This window comes from Haliotis rubra, unplaced genomic scaffold (assembly GCF_003918875.1).
Source record: "Haliotis rubra isolate DU_JTF1 unplaced genomic scaffold, ASM391887v1 Scf653, whole genome shotgun sequence".
Taxonomy (NCBI): domain Eukaryota; kingdom Metazoa; phylum Mollusca; class Gastropoda; order Lepetellida; family Haliotidae; genus Haliotis; species Haliotis rubra.
In genome coordinates this window covers 188,585-211,344 of record NW_025767361.1, presented here as the reverse complement: position 1 = coordinate 211,344, position 22,760 = coordinate 188,585, and the positions used below count along the sequence as shown (strand labels likewise).

At 41.8% G+C, this 22,760-nt stretch overlaps 1 protein-coding gene and 2 long non-coding RNA genes across 3 annotated transcripts in view; 1 reads left to right on the top strand and 2 right to left on the bottom strand.

Moving 5' to 3' along the window:
• The first annotated feature begins 2,005 nt into the window (after positions 1 to 2,005).
• LOC124257236 lies at positions 2,006 to 14,624 on the top strand. Its single transcript, XR_006893216.1, has 3 exons — positions 2,006 to 2,087; positions 2,726 to 2,730; positions 14,612 to 14,624. It is a non-coding gene; the product is annotated as an uncharacterized LOC124257236 (long non-coding RNA).
• Positions 10,216 to 22,760, bottom strand: part of LOC124257235 — a 29,053-nt gene continuing 16,508 nt past the window's right edge. The window contains exons 2-3 of the long non-coding RNA XR_006893215.1: positions 21,853 to 21,855; positions 10,216 to 11,235 (exon numbers count right to left, since the gene is read on the bottom strand). This is a non-coding gene — a long non-coding RNA (uncharacterized LOC124257235). The remainder of the gene's footprint in view (positions 11,236 to 21,852; positions 21,856 to 22,760) is intronic.
• LOC124257233 (dual specificity protein phosphatase 12-like) lies at positions 13,112 to 21,221 on the bottom strand. The gene is given in 8 exon segments (XM_046691250.1): positions 13,112 to 13,660; positions 15,758 to 15,806; positions 16,030 to 16,228; positions 18,570 to 18,651; positions 18,771 to 18,837; positions 18,839 to 18,917; positions 19,633 to 19,746; positions 20,811 to 21,221. Coding segments are annotated over 8 exon segments (1,056 nt in total). The 5' UTR covers positions 21,077 to 21,221; the 3' UTR covers positions 13,112 to 13,460.

The window sequence follows — 22,760 nt, the reverse complement described above, 5'->3', positions numbered from 1 at the left end:
ATGCCGTTCTGGAGAAGAAGATTTTTAAAGACAGGCACCGTCAAAACGCGGAAATCGGCAAAAAATTCAGTTTTTTCAAAATTGCGGAAAATTTGACCTACCGGCCAACTTTTGCTATGTGTTGAATCGTTGGAGAATGGTGTTGTCTACATTGAGTGAAAATTTGGTCCATTTATCTCTTATAGTTTTTGAGTTATTCAGGTGTAAAGATTTCGACATTTTGGGTTGTCTGCCCTTACCGGAAGCTGGAAGTCGGGATTTTTTCAACATTGTATCAATTTCAGCATACAGGCTATCATCCCTGAAAGTTTCATAAAAATCGACCCAGTGGTTAGGTCAGGGGAGCGGGTACAAAATCTGTACAAATAATAATAATAATAATATTCGGATAATAACAGTAGGTCTTCCAGACTTTCGTCCGAAGACCTAATAATAGCATATTTGTTACGCGCATATATCCATGCTAAAGCATGCTCAAAGCGCACAAGATAAAGATGAGATTAATGGTAAAGAGCTACAGTTCAAAGGCTATCTTGAACATGTGTGTTTTTAGATTGGATCTAAAAGAATTAAAGTCACAACAGTCTCTGAGGCTCTGTGGGAGACTGTTCCAGGCTATAGATCCTGCATGGACAAAGGACATCTTTCCATACATCACTGTCTTTACTTTGGTAACAACAAGCAAGTTCTTTTCCTGTGAACGGAGAGATCGGGAAGGCGTGTACACGGTTAGAAGATTGGATAGATAAGAAGGTGCAGTTCCAGTGAGACAGCGGAAATCAAGGCATAAGAGTTTAAACTGGATCCTGAACTCGACTGGCAGCCAGTGGAGAGTGTACAGTATATGAGTAATGTGTTCATATTTTCCAGAGCGAGTCACGATGCGGGCCGTTCTGCACTCTCTGTAGCTTGGCTATCTGGGTCTTTGATGCACCGGCCAGTAAACAGTTACAGTAGTCAAGTTTACTCATTACAAGTGACAAGACAAGAGTCTTGGCGGATTCAACAGTAAAATATTGGCGAATATATCCAATGTTGCGGAGTGACATGAAACAGGTTTTGACAAGATGAGATACATGAGAATCAAGTGACAAGATTGAATCTAGAAACACGCCCAGGTCTTTGACTTGATCAGCAAAGTAGATATGTGAATAGTCAAATTCAAGTGAGCTGACTCCACACTTGGACCTCCGTTTCTCTGGACCAAGGATAATGCACTCTGTCTTGTTGCTGTTGAGCTTAAGTTTGTTGTGGGTCATCCAGGATTTAACGTCATCACAGCATTGACTTATGTCTGTTAGTGCGCTACATGACTGTTCTTGGTCTGCAGGAAAACACTTGTATAGCTGTGCATCATCTGCATATTTTGATGACGATTTATGTTGTGATCGGCAATAACTTTCCAAACTCCTTAACAAGTGAAAAGGACCGGCCCCAGGACCGATCCCTGTGGTACACCATCTTTGAGATGGACTGGGGCAGAGTGGTGTTCGTCTATGAGCACAGTCTGACGGCGGGACGTTAGGTAGGACTTAAACCAACAGAGAGCGGTGCCATCAATGTGAAAATCACACCTGAGACAATAAATGAGCATGTCATGATCAATTGTATCAAAAGCCGAACTTAAATCGAGGAGTGTTAAGATACCAATATTGTTGTTGTCCAAACCAAGTCGTAGATCATTTAGGACTTTAACAAGGGTAGTCTCAGTGGAGTGGTGAGCACGATAGGCTGACTGAAGATGGTGATACATGTCATGTTGCTGGAGATGTTCTGACATCCTCACATTCATTGCTCGCCCAATGAGTCTTGAAACATACGAGAGGTAGGATACAGGTCTGTAATTGCCAAGTACATTGCAGTCGAGGTTTGGCTTCTTCAAAAGAGGCTTCACTAGCGCAGTTTTGAAAACAGCGGGCATTTCACCGTGTTCAAGACTTGTGTTGATGATTCTGGTGAGTACTGGGAGAAGAACATTAAGATGGTCTAAAAGTACAGATGTAGGCAAAAGGTCAAGAGAACAAGATGTGGGGTTTGATCTTCTGATCAACATGCGTACTTCAGCCTCACTGAAAGGTCTGAAATGTGTGAGAGTATGCTCGTCATTGTCACTTGAGTCTCGACATTTTGGGGACACTCTGGAAACTTCAGGATCATGTCTGGAGTCACTGTCGCCAAAATGTGACATGTTACCAGATCCTACCATTGAATCATGGATTTTGGCTATTTCATTTGTGAAGAAATTCTGAAAGACGTCTGACAGCTTATCAGGAGGATGGGACAAGATGGGAGGTCGGGATGAGTCTTTACCAAGAAGGCGGGACATAAGTTGATGGAGTGACCGAGGATCGAACATTGATTCCCGGATTCTGCTGTTCAGGGATGCTTGTTTGGCACGCCTTATCTCCAGGTGACCCTGTTCCCTGCAGCACAGTAGATCTGCCTGTGTACTGTGACGTCTACTGCATTTAGCCTCTAACACATCTGACGTCATAGTCCATGGCGTCACAGGCCTGTCCGTTACTCGTCTGTTTTTCAGAGGCGCGTGTTTGTCCAATACACCAAGAAGTGTAGAGTTAAACAGTTCTGACAGTTCATTTAGATCCGGGGGAGGGCATTGCACAAGAATGCTATTTGATGAGTCAACACTGAATGCAGTTTTAAGCTTTTAAGTTCCGACACTGCTTGACTTTCTTTGGGTGCAGAGGCTTATCTACATCCAGAGAGAAAGTGATCAGATAATGGTCTGATATTTGAAGGTCGGTCACACGAAGGTCACAAACACAGCATGTATCCTGCATCAATTAATCTTGTTGATCGTAGAACATTTTTTAACCGTCCAAAATTTTTCTACAATGAACACGATTGCCACGACTGACCTCAAGATCTGATAGGATCGCCATGATTAAGACCACGATTTCAGTCCTGGCGCGAATCGTGATGGTGTGAACGTAGCATTATGAATCTATGACAAGCACAATTAGTGGTAACACCACTCTGATTACCTGACAAAGGCGAGTGAGTGAGTGAGTTTAGTTTTACGCAGCACTCAGCAATATTCCAGCTATATGGCGACGGTCTGTAAATAATCGAGTCTGGACCAGACAATCCAGTGATCAACAGCATGAGCATCGATCTGCGCAATTGGGAACCGATGCCATGTGTCAACCAAGTCAGCGAGCCTGACCACCCAATCCCGTTAGTCGCCTCTTACGACAAGCATAGTCGCCTTTTGTGGCAAGCATGGGTTGCTGAAGGCCTATTCTACCCCGGATCTTCACGGGTCCCTGACAAAGGTTCCTAATTGGCTTTATTAGTGTCTGGGGTAATTGCTAAGCCATATAAATCCAGGTCTGGTGTGGTAAATGTATCGCGTGGGAGCACAGCAAGAGAGGAATTATCAGTTGGGTTCCACAAGACATCGATTAAAGGATTAACTGATAACACCAAATTGAGTAACCACGGTCACCCTGCACAATGGATTAGTCAAACGTTGGTGAGTGAGTTTAGTTTTATGCCGCGTTTAGAAATATTCCAGCAATATGACGACGGGAGACACCAGAAATGGGCTTCACACATTGTACCCATGTGGGGACTCGAACCTGGGTCTTCAGCGTGACGTGCGAACGCTTTAACCACGAGGCTACCCCCACCGCCCCTTTAACTATGAAGAACTGAAGAGTGATCTGCACGTGTATACAGAAGAGTCCTTGTTCTGTTTCCTGGTTATCATCTGACTATGGTTTTACGCCACTTTTAGTAATATTCCAGCAATATCACGGCGGGGGACACCAGAAATGGGCTTCACACATTGTACCCATCTGGGGAATCGAACCCGGGTCTTCGTCAAACGTTGGTGTTAATGTATATATGTTTACTAAAGCAGACGGAATACACCCATGTCTGGGCATAAAGTACCTGTGTAAAAACAATACATTTTAAAGGTTGAAATTTGTTGAGTGTCAACTTCTTTCATATGGGGTAGGGGAGAGAGAGAGGACGTTTCGGAGTATGACCTTACTCTTTCATCAGGTGAATGAAAAAGTCGGAAGCAGCTATACGAGTGCATGTGAAAGAGTAACAGTGATAAGATAGAAAAGGGGGGCACTTAACAGAGGAATCCAGTATAGTTACTTGGAGCTGAACAACTATGTATGTAAAGGATCAGACGCCATAGCTCGTTGATTGATTGAACTGAATGGATTATTAACAGTTGGTTTGTTGGTTAACACCACACTCAGCAATACGGGTGGACGATAATATCGGTTAACCTTTATATTGCAATTCGAACTTCACAATACGATATATTGCGGTACATTTTTCGCGAACCGGTTCAGCCGATACGATCGGCAATTTCCGTGACCATGATCGGTAATTTTCGTGATTATAGTAAAAAATACTAATAACATTTGTATTTCCTTTATATTATTATACATAAAAGATTTGAGAATGTTTATTGGTCATATAATTGCATGTGCGTGACTTTTAAACCATATATATAAAACAAAATAGAATTGGTACCGGCACTCGTTGTAGGGATAAACAAACTAAATGGCAGACGCCTCTGCAGACGCATTTTCTCGAGTTGTAATCTTTAAAGCGAAGTCTTCAATTTGGAAGCATTTTCAATTGATCTCTTGAACAATCACATCTGAGTTCTGACAGTGGCCAGTGGCATTGTTTCAAAAGAAAGGAAACAATCATTTCATTACCTTAACCCATGTGTTACACTTTCACAATATATTGCAATACGACAATTTTGGCAATACCCAACCCTACTCAGCAATATTCCAGCTGTATGGAGGCGGTCTGTAAATAATCGAGTATGGACCAGACAATCCAGTGATGGACATCATGTGCATCGAACAAAGTAATTGGGTTGCTGAAAGACCAATTCTAACCCAGATTTTCATGTGGGATTTTTAACAGAACCGTGGACGTCCTGACAATAGTTTGTCAGATGTGCTATCTCAGCTTTCCAATGACACTTCACATACATGTATAGACACAGTGTATAGATTGTCGCATCCAGTGTTAAAGTACAGGAGTTATGAGTTATAGTTTACGATCGTGTCAGCGTTACGATCACTTTATGGAGCGAGGCTTTGGTCCCTAGCAACCAATGGTGGTTGGAGCAGACGACTGAATGGACCAGACGGTCAGGTTCGGCGTCCTGGTTGAGTGGTTGTCATCTGGATGGAACGTTGCTCGAAGTAGTAAGTGAGTATGGTTTTACGCCATTTTCAAGCAATATCACGGTGGAGGACACCAGAAATGGGCTTCACACATTGTACCCATGCGTGACGGGCGTACGCTTTCACCCCCACCCCCCCCCCGAAAGTGTGAGTGAGTAAGTTCAGTTTTACACTGCTTTTAACAATATTCCAGCAATGTCACGAAGGACACCAGAAATGGTCTTCACATATGGGAACTTGGGTCTTCGGCGTGAAAGGCAAACGTTGTAACAACCATGCAGGCCACGAGACGGGGCCCAGGTTACCCCACTACCAGCTTGTAATATCAATATTTTATTTGTCAGGTCCAAACTTGAATAGCCCTGAGTGAGGCGTTAAACAACAAACGTGCAACAACTGCATTTTGCATGACGTCCATGGTCTGAGATATCACAGGGGTTTGCAACGCTAGTATCGCGGTCGGTCCTGTGATAGCGCTATACACAAAGATACTTACAGCTTCCGAAGACGCGAGCTCATAAAGTACGTCTTTGATTTTTGTCATCAATTTGTAGCCAAGTCTACTTTCTAAATGGTATTGTATATTCATAGCTTTTGGTCGTGGGAGCCGTGCCGTGCCAGTTTACACTCACCCATTTTGTGGAAGCCGCAGTGGCGGAGTGGGTTAGGCGGCTGGCTCTGAGGGTGTCGGTTCGAATCCCGGATGGGACTCAACCCAACACAAGTACTAGAATCTATACTTTACTGAGGAAATGTAATCCCAAATATTACATGTGTTATAAGACTATTAGCCTGAAATGCGTGTTTAGTGTAATAGGTGTATTTACAGTGATCATTATTGAGTTCTTCCTGGAGCGAGACTATTCCAGCTATATGGCGGCTGTAAACAAACGAGTCTGGACCAGACAATCCACTGATTGATATCATAAGCATCGATCTACGCATGACATGAGTCAACCAAGTCAGCGGGGCTGACCACCCGATCCCGTTAGTCGCCTCATATGACAAGCATGGGTTGCTGAAAGACCAATTCTAACCCAGATTTTCATGTGGGATTTTTAACAGAACCGTGGACGTCCTGACAATAGTTTGTCAGATGTGCTATCTCAGCTTTCCAATGACACTTCACATACATGTATAGACACAGTGTATAGATTGTCGCATCCAGTGTTAAAGTATAGGAGTTACGAGTTATAGTTTACGATCGTGTCAGCGTTACGATCACTTTATGGAGCGAGGCTTTGGTCCCTAGCAACCAATGGTGGTTGGAGCAGACGACTGAATGGACCAGACGGTCTGGTTCGGCATCCTGGTTGAGTGGTTGTCATCTGGATGGAACGTTGCTCGAAGTAGTAAGTGAGTATGGTTTTACGCCATTTTCAAGCAATATCACGGTGGAGGACACCAGAAATGGGCTTCACACATTGTACCCATGCGTGACGGGCGTACGCTTTCACCCCCACCCCCCACCCCCGAAAGTGTGAGTGAGTAAGTTCAGTTTTACGCTGCTTTTAACAATATTCCAGCAATGTCACGAAGGACACCAGAAATGGTCTTCACATGGAAACGGGTCTTCGGCGTGAAAGGCAAACGTTGTAACAACAAGGCCACGAGACGGGGCCCAGCTTACCCCACTACCAGCTTGTAACATCAAATTTATTTGTCAGGTCCAAACTTGAATAGTCCTGAGTGAGGCGTTAAACAACAAACGTGCAACAACTGCATTTTGCATGACATCCATGGTCTGAGATATCACAGGGGTTTGCAACGCTAGTATCGCGGTCGGTCCTGTGATAGCACTATACAAAAAGATACTTACAGCTTCCGAAGACGCGAGCTCATATAAAGTACGTCTTATAATTTTTTGTCATCACTTTGTAGCCAAGTGTACTTTCTAAATGGTATTGTACATTCATAGCTTTCGGTCGTGGGAGCCGTGCCGTGCCAATTGACACTCACCCATTTTGTGGAAGCCGCAGAGTGGCGGAGTGGGTTAGGCGGCTGGCTCTGAGGCCGTCGGTTCGAATCCCGGATGGGACTGAACCGAACACAAGTACTAGAATCTGTACTTTACTGAGGAAATGTAATCCCAAATATTACATGTGTTATAAGACTATTGGCCTGATAAGCGTGTTTAGTGTAATAGGTGTGGGGCGGTGGGGTAGCCTAATGGTTAAAGCGTTGGCTCGTCACGCCGAAGACCCGGGTTCGAATCCCCACATGGGCACAGTGTGTGAAGCCCATTTCTGGTGTCCCCCGCCGTGATGTTGCTGGAATATTGCTAAAAGCGGCGTAAAACCAAACTCAGTCAGTCAGTGTAATAGGTGTATTTACAGTGATCATTATTGAGTTCTTCCTGGAGCGAACCTGGTGCGGGACTATTCCAGCTATATGGCGGCGGTAAACAATCGAGTCTGGACCAGACAATCCACTGACTGATATCATGAGCATCGATCTACTCATGACATGTGTCAACCAAGTCAGCGGGGCTGACCACTCGATCCCGTTAGTCGCCTCTTTGGACAAGCATGTGTTGCTGAAGACCAATTCTAACCCGGATCTTCACAGATTTGTTTCTGAGGTATTTGTTTGCAGACACTGGTGTTGGCAAGGAGGGAGTGAGTGAGTGAGTTTACTTTTACGCTGCACTCAGCAATATTCCAGCCATATGGCGGCGGTCTGTAAATAATTGAGTGTGGACCAGACAATCCAGTGATCAACATGTTGGCAAGGATGGACACTGAACACGACATATGCTAATTAGTATTTTTCCTTATCACCAGATTTCAGAGACAGAAAAACAACAAACAGTAGCAATAGTGTGTGCTTTTAATAACACTGGCTCACACACATTAAAGTAACAAGGTTGTACAACCAAAGGACTATTTCTCTGGTAACAAGTTCACAATCTAGCATGACATCAGGTTCTTCTCGAGTCTTACAAAGACTCTGGGTAAAAATGAAATCATTGCAAATATTAGAAATGTACGAGAATTAATTTTTAATGTTTATGATTTGCAGTAAACAAGGTCAGTTGGAATTAGTATAAAAAACAACAACACATAAACCTGCATTCTCGATAATCTCCAGGGTATACGTTACGATCACTCTCCACTATACCCTGGATGCATCCACGGCTTGGATGGTTTTATTACCTCCCTTGGCTCCCTTTTTATCCAATCAGGTGTCTACGCTGGGAAGTTGAGCGAACCAATCACAACTCACTTTCGCTTCTTAAATTATCTAACCGTTTAAACTTGGCAACACATTGATGCAGAGGTACTCTGAAAGAGGTAGAAGGAGTTCTTTTATATATTTTTTTAAAGTTTCAGATCTGTCAATTTGTCTGTATGATTTCCCAAAAATCTGAGTGGCACTGCAAACAAACCTTCGCGACTGCGACCGCTATCTTTGTTGACACTGGCAAGCTCGGATGTAACGGCGGCTTAGCTGATTGGCTACTGTGAGAAGGCGGAGCCAGCAAAGGGAGGTAATATAGCTGTGGATGCATCCAGGGTATAGTCAAGACAAGACAAGATTTTTATTAGGTCAAAGACCAATACAATATAAATATACTGAATATTCGCCTGTGCACATGGCGAGGTACGTATATAGTGGAGAGTGATCGTAACGTATACCCTGGAGATTATCGCGGATGATAAACCTGATGCCCTATGTCAAACCTCATCGCAACGTCTGAGAATTAAGTGAGTGAGTTTAGGCTGGTTGAAACACCCCAGTAATATCATATCAAGGGACACAAACAAAAGGATTTACACATTGTACTAATGTGGGAATCAAATCTGTAGATTCAGTGTCAGACAACCTCGTGGTAGTCACTTGTGGCAGTAACCACAGGCAAACTGTAGCGCAAGTAGGGTTGCGCAACAGTGAGAAAAATACTGGTCATTTTTCTCTCTGTTGCGCAACCCTATTTGCGCTACAGTTTGCATGTGAAGTAACAACATAATTCCCAGTACCACATCATATCTCTACCATGCATGCATATGGCTGTACTGTCACTAGGCAGACTAGGGTTGTTCCCCTCAAGTCGTGTGGCTGGAAAGAGTCTCCAGATTATATCAACATGGGCATTTCAGCATCAACAACATTGCTGCAGTATATATCTCTGGGCTGCTCACTATAAAAGAGTTTGATGTCGGCTTGTCCCAACACAGAGCTCTGGGCTGTTCCATTGTGATTTACTAAAAGATTCCCGATTTGGAACTTATACCATTCAGAAATCATAATCCTAAGAAAACAGCAAGATGGTTTGCGTCCTAAAACATAAATAGCAATAAATATTTTCAGTCATGCATCTTGTTATGTATTTATCGGGCATGAATCATCAAGTGGGTGAGCAGATATAAAATCTTCACCAGTTAAGTTTTCAAGATGACAAGTAAGTGTACTTTAGCATGATCTAAATCACATATAATTAACTAATTTATAAAATGCTTGTTTCCACACACTTGTGCATGTTCATAGCGCTAAGACATTATTATCCCGGATAACCCAAGCTGCCTGTTAGGCGCTAGAAGGTTAGAAGTCACATGACTTCTCCCACCGGGTACCCATTTTCTGCTGGTCGAACAGAGGCATTTTGTCAGATGATAACAATACATTTTCCTGAAGCATATAAATAGGGATGCAGATTTGGATTGGGATCTATTAAGAAACATCACCTATGTCTGATAGCTCTGAGCAGTGACAAGTAAAAAATCAAAATTCTTTGTAGGGAGCAGTACCGGATATGGCTACAACAGCTACAACAAACATAACAGATAAATCCCAACCTGCCGGATTCTCAAACACTGGAAACGAACAACAGACACCACGACAAATCTGTCACTTGTATATAATTTATGAAAGTATTGAAAATCAAAATGAAATTGTAGTTATGGTAAGGTAGATATGGTTTGTTTTGAAAAAAGTGGGGTGGGGGGCTTAAACACCCCACCCCACCCCACCCCACCCAACGCCGTTCCTATGCCCCTGTATATCAGGGTCCCGATCCACACAGTGTTGGTAGCAGCTACGACATTCATAAGCCTATGGTAAACTATAGAGTTACGTCAAGCCGTAACGTTACGAACGTTTTGTGGATCGAGAACCTGATCTCCTGTGTGCTTCATCCAGAACAAAGGAAGAAGTCCCACTACAATGTCTTCATCCAGAACAAAGGGAGAAGTCAGTTGTCTCTTCAGTGGTCTATGATTGAGCAGCGTATGGGAGACAACTCCTCTCTAAATCATTTTGTTGACTTCATCTATAGTCAACTCTCCAAACTCACATCAAGCACAATGAAAATGCGTTTACACTTGAAACTATCAAACAAGCTTGGAAAGAGTTTCTTTTATGTTAAGAAGATTGATGTTGTCATCAAAAGTGTCATTTTATCTGAGATCTGCCTCATTACCGAGTGGTCAAAATAATCAGCATTCATCGGCCACATCTGCCTGTACCTACAGCCACAATGGCCCATAGGATGACACTGGTACTGAACTGGCTGGCTGGGTGGGTGGGTCATGTCTTTCACACCCACACCCACAGCACAATGCTGCAGGTAGGGAGGACATGCCAGCAGCGGAGATTATGAAGGTAGCTCGTTGGTCCTGGCACAGACTGATGTCGCACATCACCAAGTACAGACTACTGAGTGAGTGAGTATGGTTTTACACCGCTTTTAGCAATATTCCAGCAATATTACGGCGGGAGACACCAGAAATGGGCTTCACACATTGTACCCATGTGGGGAATTCAACCCAGGTCTTCAGCTTGATGAGCAAACGCTTTAACCACTGGGCTACCCCACTGCCCCACACAATACTAGTATGGGTGGGTGAGTTATGATGCTTAAGCAAAACTCCAGCAATATCATGGCTAGGACATCAATGGGCTTCAAACCCAGGTCTTCCGCATGAAAAGCAAATTATCTGCAAATGATCAATTAAGACAAGATTTACTTGTAAGTTTATGTCGGATTGTATTTCTAAATCACAGGCTGCTGAAGGTTCACATTAGGGCTGCAATGAATCCACTGAGTCGAATATGATACATATCAGTGAGTGAGTGAGTTGGGCTTTACCCCGCTTTTAGCAATATTCCAGCAATAATCACAGCAAATGACATCAGAAATGGGCTTGACACATTGTACCCATGTGGGGAATCAAACCCAGGTCTTTGGTGTGAAGACTGAACGCTTTAACCACTAGGCTACCCCACCGCCTGATACATATCATGATGTTACAAATAGGAGAAAGAATACATTTGAGCAATGAATACAATAAGAAGTCAGCAATAGATGTATTATTCATTACATTCAGTGAAACAACAACAAAATACATAACATGACATACATATCAGTGGCCTGATTACGGTCAAAATGTATACATAGGGTATTGAGTATTATACTGGCTTGGATACATTCTGTTGTGCATATCATGCTTTGATAGATATAATCCAAATTCAAGTAAAACACTCCTTTTTAAAGTTCTTGATTATTCAATTTTAGTGATAGCAAATTACGAATAAAATGTATGAAGGATACAGTTTGTAAATGAAACATACAACTTTATGGATGACAACTTCTGGTTTATTGCGTTAAGCGACGTTTCGATGTAGATTCTTACATCGTTATCAAGCTAAAAGTGAGTACAACCAAATGGTGAGAAGCATATATACATGGTATGTTGTGACAAGCAGCAGATTAACATTAACAACAGCATGTAATAGAATAACAAGTGGTACATAATTGGAAGAGGCCAGTAGGGAACTAAAACAACAAATATCACTAGTGATGAAGCCAATAAACGGGGATTGAGTAGTAACAACAAATAGACGGCGTGGTTAGATGGTCTACACTTTGATTAGTTCTTCATAGGCTGATGGGATGTAGTATCCTTGGTCACGGTTGATCAAAGTGAAACCAGAAGTTGTCATCCATAAATTTGTATGTTTCATTTGTTGACTCACCAACTTCTAGAATGCCGATCAAACAATTGGGATAGAGTTTGATTCACAGAACCCCACAGGGCTGGAAATAACTTTAAAATAGCTAGTGTACTCCGGTACAGTGGCACAAGTAAAATCACTTGCCCTGATAATTTTCCCACTATACTGGCCGTTTTCTTGTTGATTTTTAAAATAAACAACATAATTAACATTTGAAAGTCAACTGGACACCGGTACAGTGTGATATACAAATTTGCTTGCCCGACAGAAAAAAACACTGGACTCGGGCGGGGCAATGGGTTATTTCCACCCCTGCCCCAACAGCCCTAGTTCACATGCCCTCAATGACCTACCCATTTACTTCTTTTGGATTTTTGCATCTAGCTGCACTTTAAGTATTTGATCTTCAGCCTCTCTGCACAATTTGACATAAACCTCCCTCATATAGTGACAATGTAAATTTACAATAAATAGTATGATGTTTTTGCCAGAATGCAATTTACTGGGCACAGCCTGCTCACAGCAGAGCATTTATTGCACTATAGCGCTCACTGTCTTGCTATATCACTATTTCAATTTTGTTATTTTTTACGAGAATATATGTTTTTAATATTTAACATGTCCTTTCCAAAGCTAACTTATATTGATGCTTATAGGAACAGTGCAAAAGATTGATCACAGGTAACTGACGTCCTCATAGTTGACAATTCTCAAGAAGATCAAATAATTTTGGTTTAAAAACCCCATAAACCTTGTTATTGCCCACGCGTTTACAAATCAACAAAAAACATGTTTCAGTTGTCAGTCATTTGAACAATTCTTTCAATGATTTCAAACGTTTCAATAGTTATTTCAGGTTTTACATCTTGGGAGTGAGTGAGTTAGTATGGTTTTATGCTGCTTTCAGCAATATTCCAGCAATATTACGGCAGGGGACACCAGAAATGGGCTTCAAGCATTTTACCCATTTTCGGAATCAAACCCAGGTCTTTGGCATGACGAGTGAATGCTTTAACTACAAGGCTACCCCACGCCCCTTAAATCTTGGGAGGATAGAAAATGTATACACACTGGCAAATCTTAACCCCATTTAGTCCAAAACCAAAGTTGTTTTTATATAATTCATAGACATTTTCAGATTTGAAAAGGTTGAAATGCATATTCTGAATAGAACCCATTATGAGGTTGTAAATGGAGTCAGCATAAAATCTTAAAAACAAGTGAATGATTTGCCATGGTCAAACATACAGAACCTCACATTTTATACAAACATGTTCTAAGTAACAGCTGCCATCTTTCAAAGGAGTTCCATCATAATGTCTGGGTAAGGGCGTCATTGAGTTGCTGCAGCTCGTCCAGAGGACCGGGGACGTTCATGATAGGCAGCTCTTGAGTGACCAGTGGGCGTGGCTGTGCGATCTTGATGGCAGGGCGAGGTGTGACCTCGTCAACCTTTGAGTTTTGAATATGGAAGGCTGGCGCTACCCATGATCCACACGGACATCTCTCTCCTACAAAAAGAAGTTTAAAAAAAGTAGTAAATCAAAATACTTCAGTGCTTGTATACACGTTTCCCCTTGAGTACATGTGTACCCAGGGCTGATGTGCGGTGGATGCTGTTTATGACTGACGAGTGTACTTAAAGTGCCTCACATCACATTAACAGCATCTTTGTGAGTCAGTATAGTTTTATGAAGCTTTATTAAATATTCCAGCAATATCGTGGCGGGGGTCACCGAGGGGCGGGGGTCACCGGAAAAAGGCCTCACACTTTGCATCCATGTGGAAAATCAAACCCTGGTTTTCGGCCTGATGACAAAATGCTTTAACCACCACTGCCCTGCTAACATTTTGTTCTACATTGATTATAGCCTTGCATCAGTTGCCTCCACACATGTTTCAATGTTAAACACTGTTTGGGGTTTCAAAACATACAGTCACAGACATATTACATTACCTGCAATACCCAGTCTAAGTAAACTCGTTACACTGCTACACTGAGTCTTAACAAATCAGAACACAGCTTACCAAATCGCAAAAGTTAACATTTGCACATACCGTTTGAACTTTTAACTCTAAAAACATTTGTCCTCCAAATCAGAACACGATTCAAAGTTATTTTCCATAGGATCGCTTCCAGGTGATACACATGTAGGACGCCATTATTCACAACAGTGAAAAAACAGTCGCTGGATTATTTCTTTTTGTCAATATTCCAGGATGTCATCTTGCGGAAATATAAATGTAGTGACCATGTCACCACTAAGCGTATATACTGCAGGTCAAATATCTGTGTTTTATACAGATTTTCGTTTGTTGAGAGATCAGTGTCAGCAACCAGGGAAGAGAAAATCAAAAAACAATTTGTAAGTCCTGCCAAACCCTAAATAGTAGCAATTGTCTGATTGGCTAAATCTGTACGACCATCTCGCTCTGTATAGCAGTGTAACAAATAATCAGAGCTTGATTTAAGAGAGGTTAACCTACTTGCACCAGGTGTAACTTAAGATAAAAACCTACCGTAGTTGCACCAGCCAAATTCTAGTTGCAACATAGTGTGTTAAAACGTCAGAGGTTTCGGTGCACATAAACATATTTCCGTGATGTAGTACCTATGAAACCATAGCAACACAGAGACACAGCTGATCCCTGTTTACAAGACCTGTCATAGCCGAAACGTGTATATGAATAGAAATATTTCAGTGCCATAGCTATTCAAAGTTTAGAAGAAAAATTAGCTGACATGTTTATGCTTAAAATGTTGGAGATATTGTTGATTTATTTCTCAAAAATTGACTTGCACCTTGTGCAAGTTAAGACTCATTACTAGGTTGCACTTTGTAATATTGCGTTGCACCAGTACAAGTAACAAAGCACTAAATCGAGCCCTGATAATACTGAGCCTAAGTTTCCTTAGACTGCTGTAGTACCATACACTTTACTCAGAAGGCAGCCATATGTATTTGTGAGCGATGGAGAAATGTAGCCTATACCAGCTTGTAAAGCCTTTCTGAATCCACAGATAGGACAGTTAAAGTAAATCCGTGAACAGATCAGTCACTAACTGAGGAACTTCAGATATCTCTGCCGGTTCCACCATGAATCACGACACTTAGTAAGCTGATTGGGCCTGATTGGGGCATATTTCATATCAGCATTGTAAATCTATGAACAACTGATACAGTAACAAAATCCAAAGTTTCTACAGGAAGTCATTGTTGTACTTGGACAGCAAGGTGAAAGACAGTAGGTGGTTTAACATAATAACTAAATCAACAGACTAGTTCTCTGTGTTATTGAACTTTTGATGTTCAGTGCAATTCCATATTTTGATTTGTACTACAAGTTTCCTATTTCTTTTCAGGTTAACAATTACCTGGCCTTTGCATGTGTTTATGATAGGTGCCACCAGTACGGCAGGGTACACTTACCGGTACCTTTTCACGAACACCTGGTATCATCACTATTTTTACAATGATTCATAGGCGCATGTCTATGTTATAGTGTTAGAACTGTACAATCATCTCTGCTTTGTCACAGATTTGTCAGGGATGTGGAACGTGTTTTCTTGCTCTGATCTTTTACAAAACAAAATATCGTTTACTTACCATACCATATGAAAGAACCGATCTTGGATGAACATTTTGGACACGAGAGCTGAAAGAAGACACTTTATTCATTACATATAATTCATAATTTCATCAGAAATCCTTTGCAGGCTAAATGATTCAAACATAAAATGAGAAGCATGGCACTTACACCACAATCATTACTATTCCAGCTGCATCTGGTTGGAAACAAGAAGGCTGTTATCGCAAGTAAATTTTATTCCACACTTCATCAACTTAGAAACAGTTAGCAAGGAAGTAATTATTTCTACCTTCCCCTCCATATTTTCCACCGTTCCAGCCATCCATTTCACAGGCTCTATAAACAAGGATTTATTGCATATCGTCTCTGACTTGGCCTTTACTTCATCTGTCCTCTGATTGGCTGGCTGTTTCCCTCGCCAGTCAAATGCAGATTCACCTTCACCAATCGTGTGACTTAGCAGCACAGACTTTCGGAAGAGAGATGTTCTGCAACAAAATGTGGAATTGGGTTTTACGTCGTGCTTGAGAATATTTCGCTCATATGACGATGTGCAAGCGTGTGTATGTGTATGTGCGGCTGCTTGTACTAGCCCAGACTTGAGCTGGTTTTATAGTGCTAGCCCATTGAGATACCATGCCATAGGCGGATCCAGAAGGGGGGTGCAGGGGTGTGCACTGGTGTTGACGTGTGATATATAATTCAATGCAGGGGTGTGCACCCCCCCTTTTGTCCTGAAGGTTTATTGAATGACCATTGAAACTCGGATGAAAATGACATGTGCACCCTCCCTTTTCTCAATAGTATGCACCCCCCCTTTCTAAAAAAGCTGTATCCGCCCCTGCATGCCGCAGTGAAGCATGAATACCCCACCCAGACACATTATACTGACTCCAAGTCGACCAGTCCTTGTTGTACCCATTAATGCCAAGCACCAGGCAGGGACCAACAAGTACCATATTTTAACATCTTTTGGTATGACGCGGTCGGGGATCGAACCCGCGACCTTCCGCTCTCCGGGCGGACGCTCTAACCACTACACCACAGGGGGGGTCAGTTCAAAGGACACTTTATGGCATTAAGGTAGTCTGGTGGTTAAAGTGTTCACTTGTCATAAAAAAAGGCCTGGGTTTGATTCCAAACATGGGTAGAATGTGCGATGCCCATTTCTGGTGTCCCCTGCTGTGATAGTGTTGAAATATTGCTAAAAGTGGCATAAAACTATACTCACTCTTTCACTGAATTGTGTTAAGTACTCTTGTTGTTTTGAGTGACTGAGTTATATTTCACACCATTTAGAACAGTTGTCCAGCAAAGTCACGATTCAAGGAATGGGCCTCTCAACACTCTACCCAGTTGGGAATAGGACATACATGTCTTCAGTGGATGGAGCAAACGCTGTTACAACTAAGCTGTTGCCCTGGTGACTGTCTATAAATATGAAATATTTTGTGTCTTAATTGTTCACATGGTACCCACCGAGATGACAGTGCAAAATTATACTTTGAACAGAAAAGGCAAAGTGAGATTCCCATGAGCAAGTTATTTCAACATTCCATTCTGCATGAGTTGTTCCCCTTTGATGAGGGACACGTACTCCAGCATCAGCAATTGATTGCCACAAAAGGCTAAAAAGAAGACTGACTGACTGAGTTTAGTTTTACGCTGCTTTTAGCAATATTCAAGCAGCATCACAGCAGGGGACACCTGAAATGGGCTTCACACATTGTACCCATGTGGGGATTCGAACCCGGGCCTTCAGCGTGACGAGCGGATGCTTAAACCACTAGGCTACCCCACCGCCCCGCTAAAAAGAAGAATTGATGTGAGTCTGCGATGGTTATTTGGCCAATATAGGGTTACCTCTCTGTCTAAGAAACAGGTTTCTGTTGGAACTTTGTTGATAGATGACACTGCCTGACAAGACATTCAAAGTTAATAAAGTAGTACAATTCAAGTAAGCCAGTCCTCCAACTACATCATGGCACCCTGTGGGCTTCTCCAATGTTAGCGGTGTAAAGGGGAGCAGACAAGTGTCTGCAGCCTGTTTGTAATGTTCATGACACGCCACCCATGACAATAACATATTCATCAAGACATGGACTGCTGACCAGTACTGACCCTTCAAAACGCCCAAACCAATCAGCATGATGCTTTAAAATATTCATGCTTTAATCATGCACTGTGGTGTTATGGTATGCATGAATATAAACGTGATGTGCTTTTTATGAAATTATCATGTCTATTGAAGAATGGATGAAATTAGTGGAATGTAATTAACATTTTTGTATCCAAGAGCATTATTATTCAAACAGTTAGACTGACTGAGTTTGGTTTTACGCCGCTTTTAGCAATATTCCAGCTATATCATGGCGGGGGACACCAGAAATGGGCTTAACACATTGTGCCCATGTGGGGATTCGAATCCGGGTCTTCGGCGTGACGAGCGAACGTTTTAACCATTAGGCTACCCCACCGCCCTCAAACAGGTAGAAAAGGTTTCATCTATATTATTTACACTGGTACATACTGCATGCTTGAATTTACACAAACAGAAATGTCTCGGCTCAGTGATAAAGTTTTATATTCAAACCATTTTAAAAAGGTTTAATTACTTTATTTACACTGGCATATACTGCATTTGAAGTTTCAATCCTTGTATTGGCAATACATGCTGATAGCATAAGGATCTGCCTATGGACAGTGATAGAGATTTTGTATTTAAACTGGTACAGACTGCACACTTGAATTTTCACTCCTTGTATAGGCAATGCATGCTGATAGCAAACGAACCTGTCTCTACACAGTGACACACCTGGTCATACCCACCTGCACTTTTTACACCTGTACACTACAACATCTTGTCCAGAGCCATCAGGATCAGCAGCAAACATATCGGACGGAACCTCCCCTGAATACACACCTGGAATCAAGAGAAGATTTTAACTGAACTATGTGCGGTTAATGAGAACAGATGATAGTATTGATAGTGATACCGTAATAAACATGGACATAAATAGCCAATATGACACATCCTATCCTCATATGACCTACCTGCCTGTACCCGTAGAGCCAACTGATTGAGCTTGTACATCCGGGAAGCCATTGTGCTTCTTGTCAATGTGACAACCCATATCTTCATACAGCTGCAGCTGTTCCATGAAGCCACGATTCGGTCTGTAATAAAAACATTAGCCTGAACAATATTTCAGTATTCTGACAATCAACATGTCATAATTGGTATACTAGTTGTAACGGTGTAATGCTTACATCACGTACATGTGAAGTATTTATGGGAAAATTGTATTACTGTAAACTTAATATGAAGAACAAAGAGTTTGCTACTGTGTTAATAACATCCTCGATAATCTCAAGGGTATACGTTACGATCACTATCCACTATATCCTGGATGCATCCATGGCTTGGCCCGATGATTTTATTACCTCCCTTGGCTGGCTTTTCATCCAATCAGGGAAGTTGAGCGAACCAATCACAACTCACTTTCGCTTCTTAAATTATCTAACCGTTTAAACTTGGCAACACAACTGATGCAGAGGTATTCTGAAAGAGGTAGAAGGAGTTCTTTTATATATTTTTTTAAAGTTTCAGATCTGTCAATTTGTCTGTATTATTTCCCAAAAAACTCTGAGTGGCACTGCGAACAAACCTTCGCGACTGCGACCGCCATCTTTGTTGACACTGGCAAGCTCGGATGTAACGGCGGCTTAGCTGATTGGCTAATGTGATAAAGTGGAGCCAGCAAAGGGAGGTAATATAATCATCGGGCCAAGCCCTGGATGCATCCAGGGTATAGTGGAGAGTGTTCGAGGATGTGTTAACTAATGCAGTACATCAAATGTTTCCTTGTCTTATTACACACTTGTTACACACCTGATTAAGCTCCTCATTTTTTTAACATATGCCAAGGCCTCTTGAAGGTCAGTCTGACACTTGGCCATCATGTAGGCGATCACCATGGTTGCACTACGGGACATGCCTGCGAAACTGCAAACACAAACTTGAATTTATATAAAAAACATTTGTCATTACATCATGTCCAATTTTCCTTACAACTCACACATGAGACTAAAAATACATCTGAACCATGGATCTTCTGATCTGAGGTTGTCCTCATGACCAAATACGTTAACCCTGTCAGAAAACTGACAAGGTAAGTGTAGCGGCCATAAAATTTCCGAGTCCCGTGCTGGGATTCGAACCACGGACCTTCTGATCCGAAGTCGGACGCCTTGTCCACATGACCAAAGAGGTTTACCCCGTCAGCAAGCTGACAAGGTAAGGATGTCACCTGTGGGATGACTCCACGACCTGCTACATACACCCCCGTCAACAGAAGGCACGTCCCGAGCTGCATAGTTGGGTACTGAGACTTATTTTGCTCAAATTTCATATGAACATGCTCAGCCCCACGTTGGGCGCCAATGTAGCGGCCATAAAATTTCCGAGTCCCGTGCTGGGATTCGAACCACGGACCTTCTGATCCGAAGTCGGACGCCTTGTCCACATGACCAAAGAGGTTAACCCCGTCAGCAAGCTGACAAGGTAAGGATGTCATCTGTGGGATGACTCCACGCCCTGCTACATAAGGATGCCATCTGTATGACACCACACTCTGCTAGAGTAGAATCTTGACAGTCTAGAAATACACTGGTCTAATAATCTCTAAATAGTTTTAGTTCTTGAGTCCAGTTTTTGAGATCTGTTGTTTCAGCGAGTGAATCGCAGTGTTTAATTAATTTTAAATTCAAAACTACCCCCTGACTTTTTCCAAACACAAAACACATTTCAGGAGAAACTGCTCAGGGGTGGAAATAACCCATTGCCCGACGCCCGAGTCCAGTGTTTTTTTCTGTCGGGCAAGCAAATTTGTATATCACACTGTACCGGTGTCCAGTTGATATTCCAATGTTAATTATGTTGTTTATTTATGTATAGTGGAAAACTTATCAGGGCAAGTGATTTTACATGTGCCACTGTACCGGAGTACACTAACAATTTTAAAGTTATTTCCACAGACTAAACATTAAAACAGTAGAAAAATGTTTCACCAGTGAACTAAAACGCCACCCTTGTTTCTTCCTTCGTTGATGAATTCAACACATTCGTCAAAGTACGTCAGAAGATCGGTGTCTTGTAGGTCCAGTCCGTGGACATACTTGCAGCTGAAGTGACATGTGATCTCCTGTGACAGGGGCCGGTCATCAATGGTCAAGATATGCGTGATGCCTAACTCTCTTAGTGTGTCAGTGTGCAGGGCCGCCTCCATGCTCCCGAGGTACAGGTTGTCAAATATGGCGTTTAGATCAGTAGGCATGGCTGACAACAAGTGCACAACACAAAGCTTCAAATACAATCGGTTGAAAACGGTCCACCTTTTGTTTATGACAAGATACTGTGTAATCTCTGTTGTGCAATCATTTCAGAAATTGTATCTCATTCATGTGCGCAGCCATCTTGGACATATTAAAGTCCGGTAACTCCAGATAATTTCTACAAGAAGACCACACAGAACACTAAAGATTATCTGCTAGCCTCCAGGAACGGAGGCTGTTTAGGGAAGTGAGTGAGTGAGTGCGTTTAGGTTTACGCCGCTGATAGCAATATTCCAGCAATTTCACGGCGGGGGACACCAGAAATGGGCTTCACACATTGTACCCATGTGAAGAATTGAACCCGGGTCTTCGGCGTGACGAGCGAATGCTTTAACCACTAGGCTACCCAACTGCCCTTTTAGGGAAGTCTTGTAGGGACAACATCTCATTACATTGGCGACAGTAAGTTATAAAGAATTAGTATTAGTGACAAAACAGCTACTTACTGTGTTAGAAAAGCCGAGATCATTGATCATTATCTGGAAAATCCAAATTATCTGTCTTGAAATCTCAACATACAGGATCTTAACATTTGAAATTAGAATCTACCATTTTGAAATTTCAAGAAAAGCTAATGGCCCTGATAGACCTACGCAGATGTTGGTTACGAAATGTTTGAAAATAAGACCTTTCGTTCTTTCGCAAATATCTGAATTACTTTTCAGAAAAAGACAACTGTCGACGTATTAGCGTTTGTGCTTTACCGGACTTTATTTACCTACTTGAATGCCTGTTAAATAAATTCTTCTGTGACATTTTCACGAAAATATGCATGTTTTATGCTTTTCTCAGCAAAATACAGAAATCATAAGATTGTATGGTAAATTGTCACCTTACGTTGATACATTTTTGAAGATAAGCATCTTTCAAGATATAAATAAGTGTCAGTCATTAATAGTGTGAGTCATTATAAATCTGTCCTGTCATATTCATACAGTGTCCTTTGAAACTGCTCCAGGGCGGTAGGGTAGTGAGTGGGTGATTGATACAGACGCCGCATCAACAATCACTCACGATTCCCCACAATGTCATGGGTAGTATGTGTGAAGTCCATTTCTGGAATGTTGCAAAAGCGGAATAAAACTAAACTCACTCACTCATTCAGACGCCAAAACTGTACGCGGATCTTGAAATAATAGAATATTCTTGTCACTAATATGTGTAAATATTGTCATTGTTTCCATGTATTTTCCAGCTCGTGTGGTAATCATAAAATATGTTCATAGGTTATATGGAAATTTGACCGTTGATGAATCTTGACAACTGGAGTGGAACCAGAGTTTAGATTTATTCCATGTTTTGTCCGGACTTAATATTCCTGTCAGGTAAACGTAAGGTTGTCATTTTGACAACAATTTGTATTTCAATGGTTTGGTTGTATAACCGGAGACATGTTATTCAGTATATAGGCACTGGCACAAAATGCATTAAGTGCAATGATTTATAAGGACAGTTTGCTCAGTGGTATTATTTTTCAAAGATTGTATTTTACTTTATGTATAAATACAGATGTTTACACGTAGCATACAAGTTATTGATTTGTTAGAGATTTAGGAATGTATGAAAAAGCGTCAGGTGCTGATAGGAGCTTAGACTTACTTTAGATTTACAGCGTGTAGACGGGTG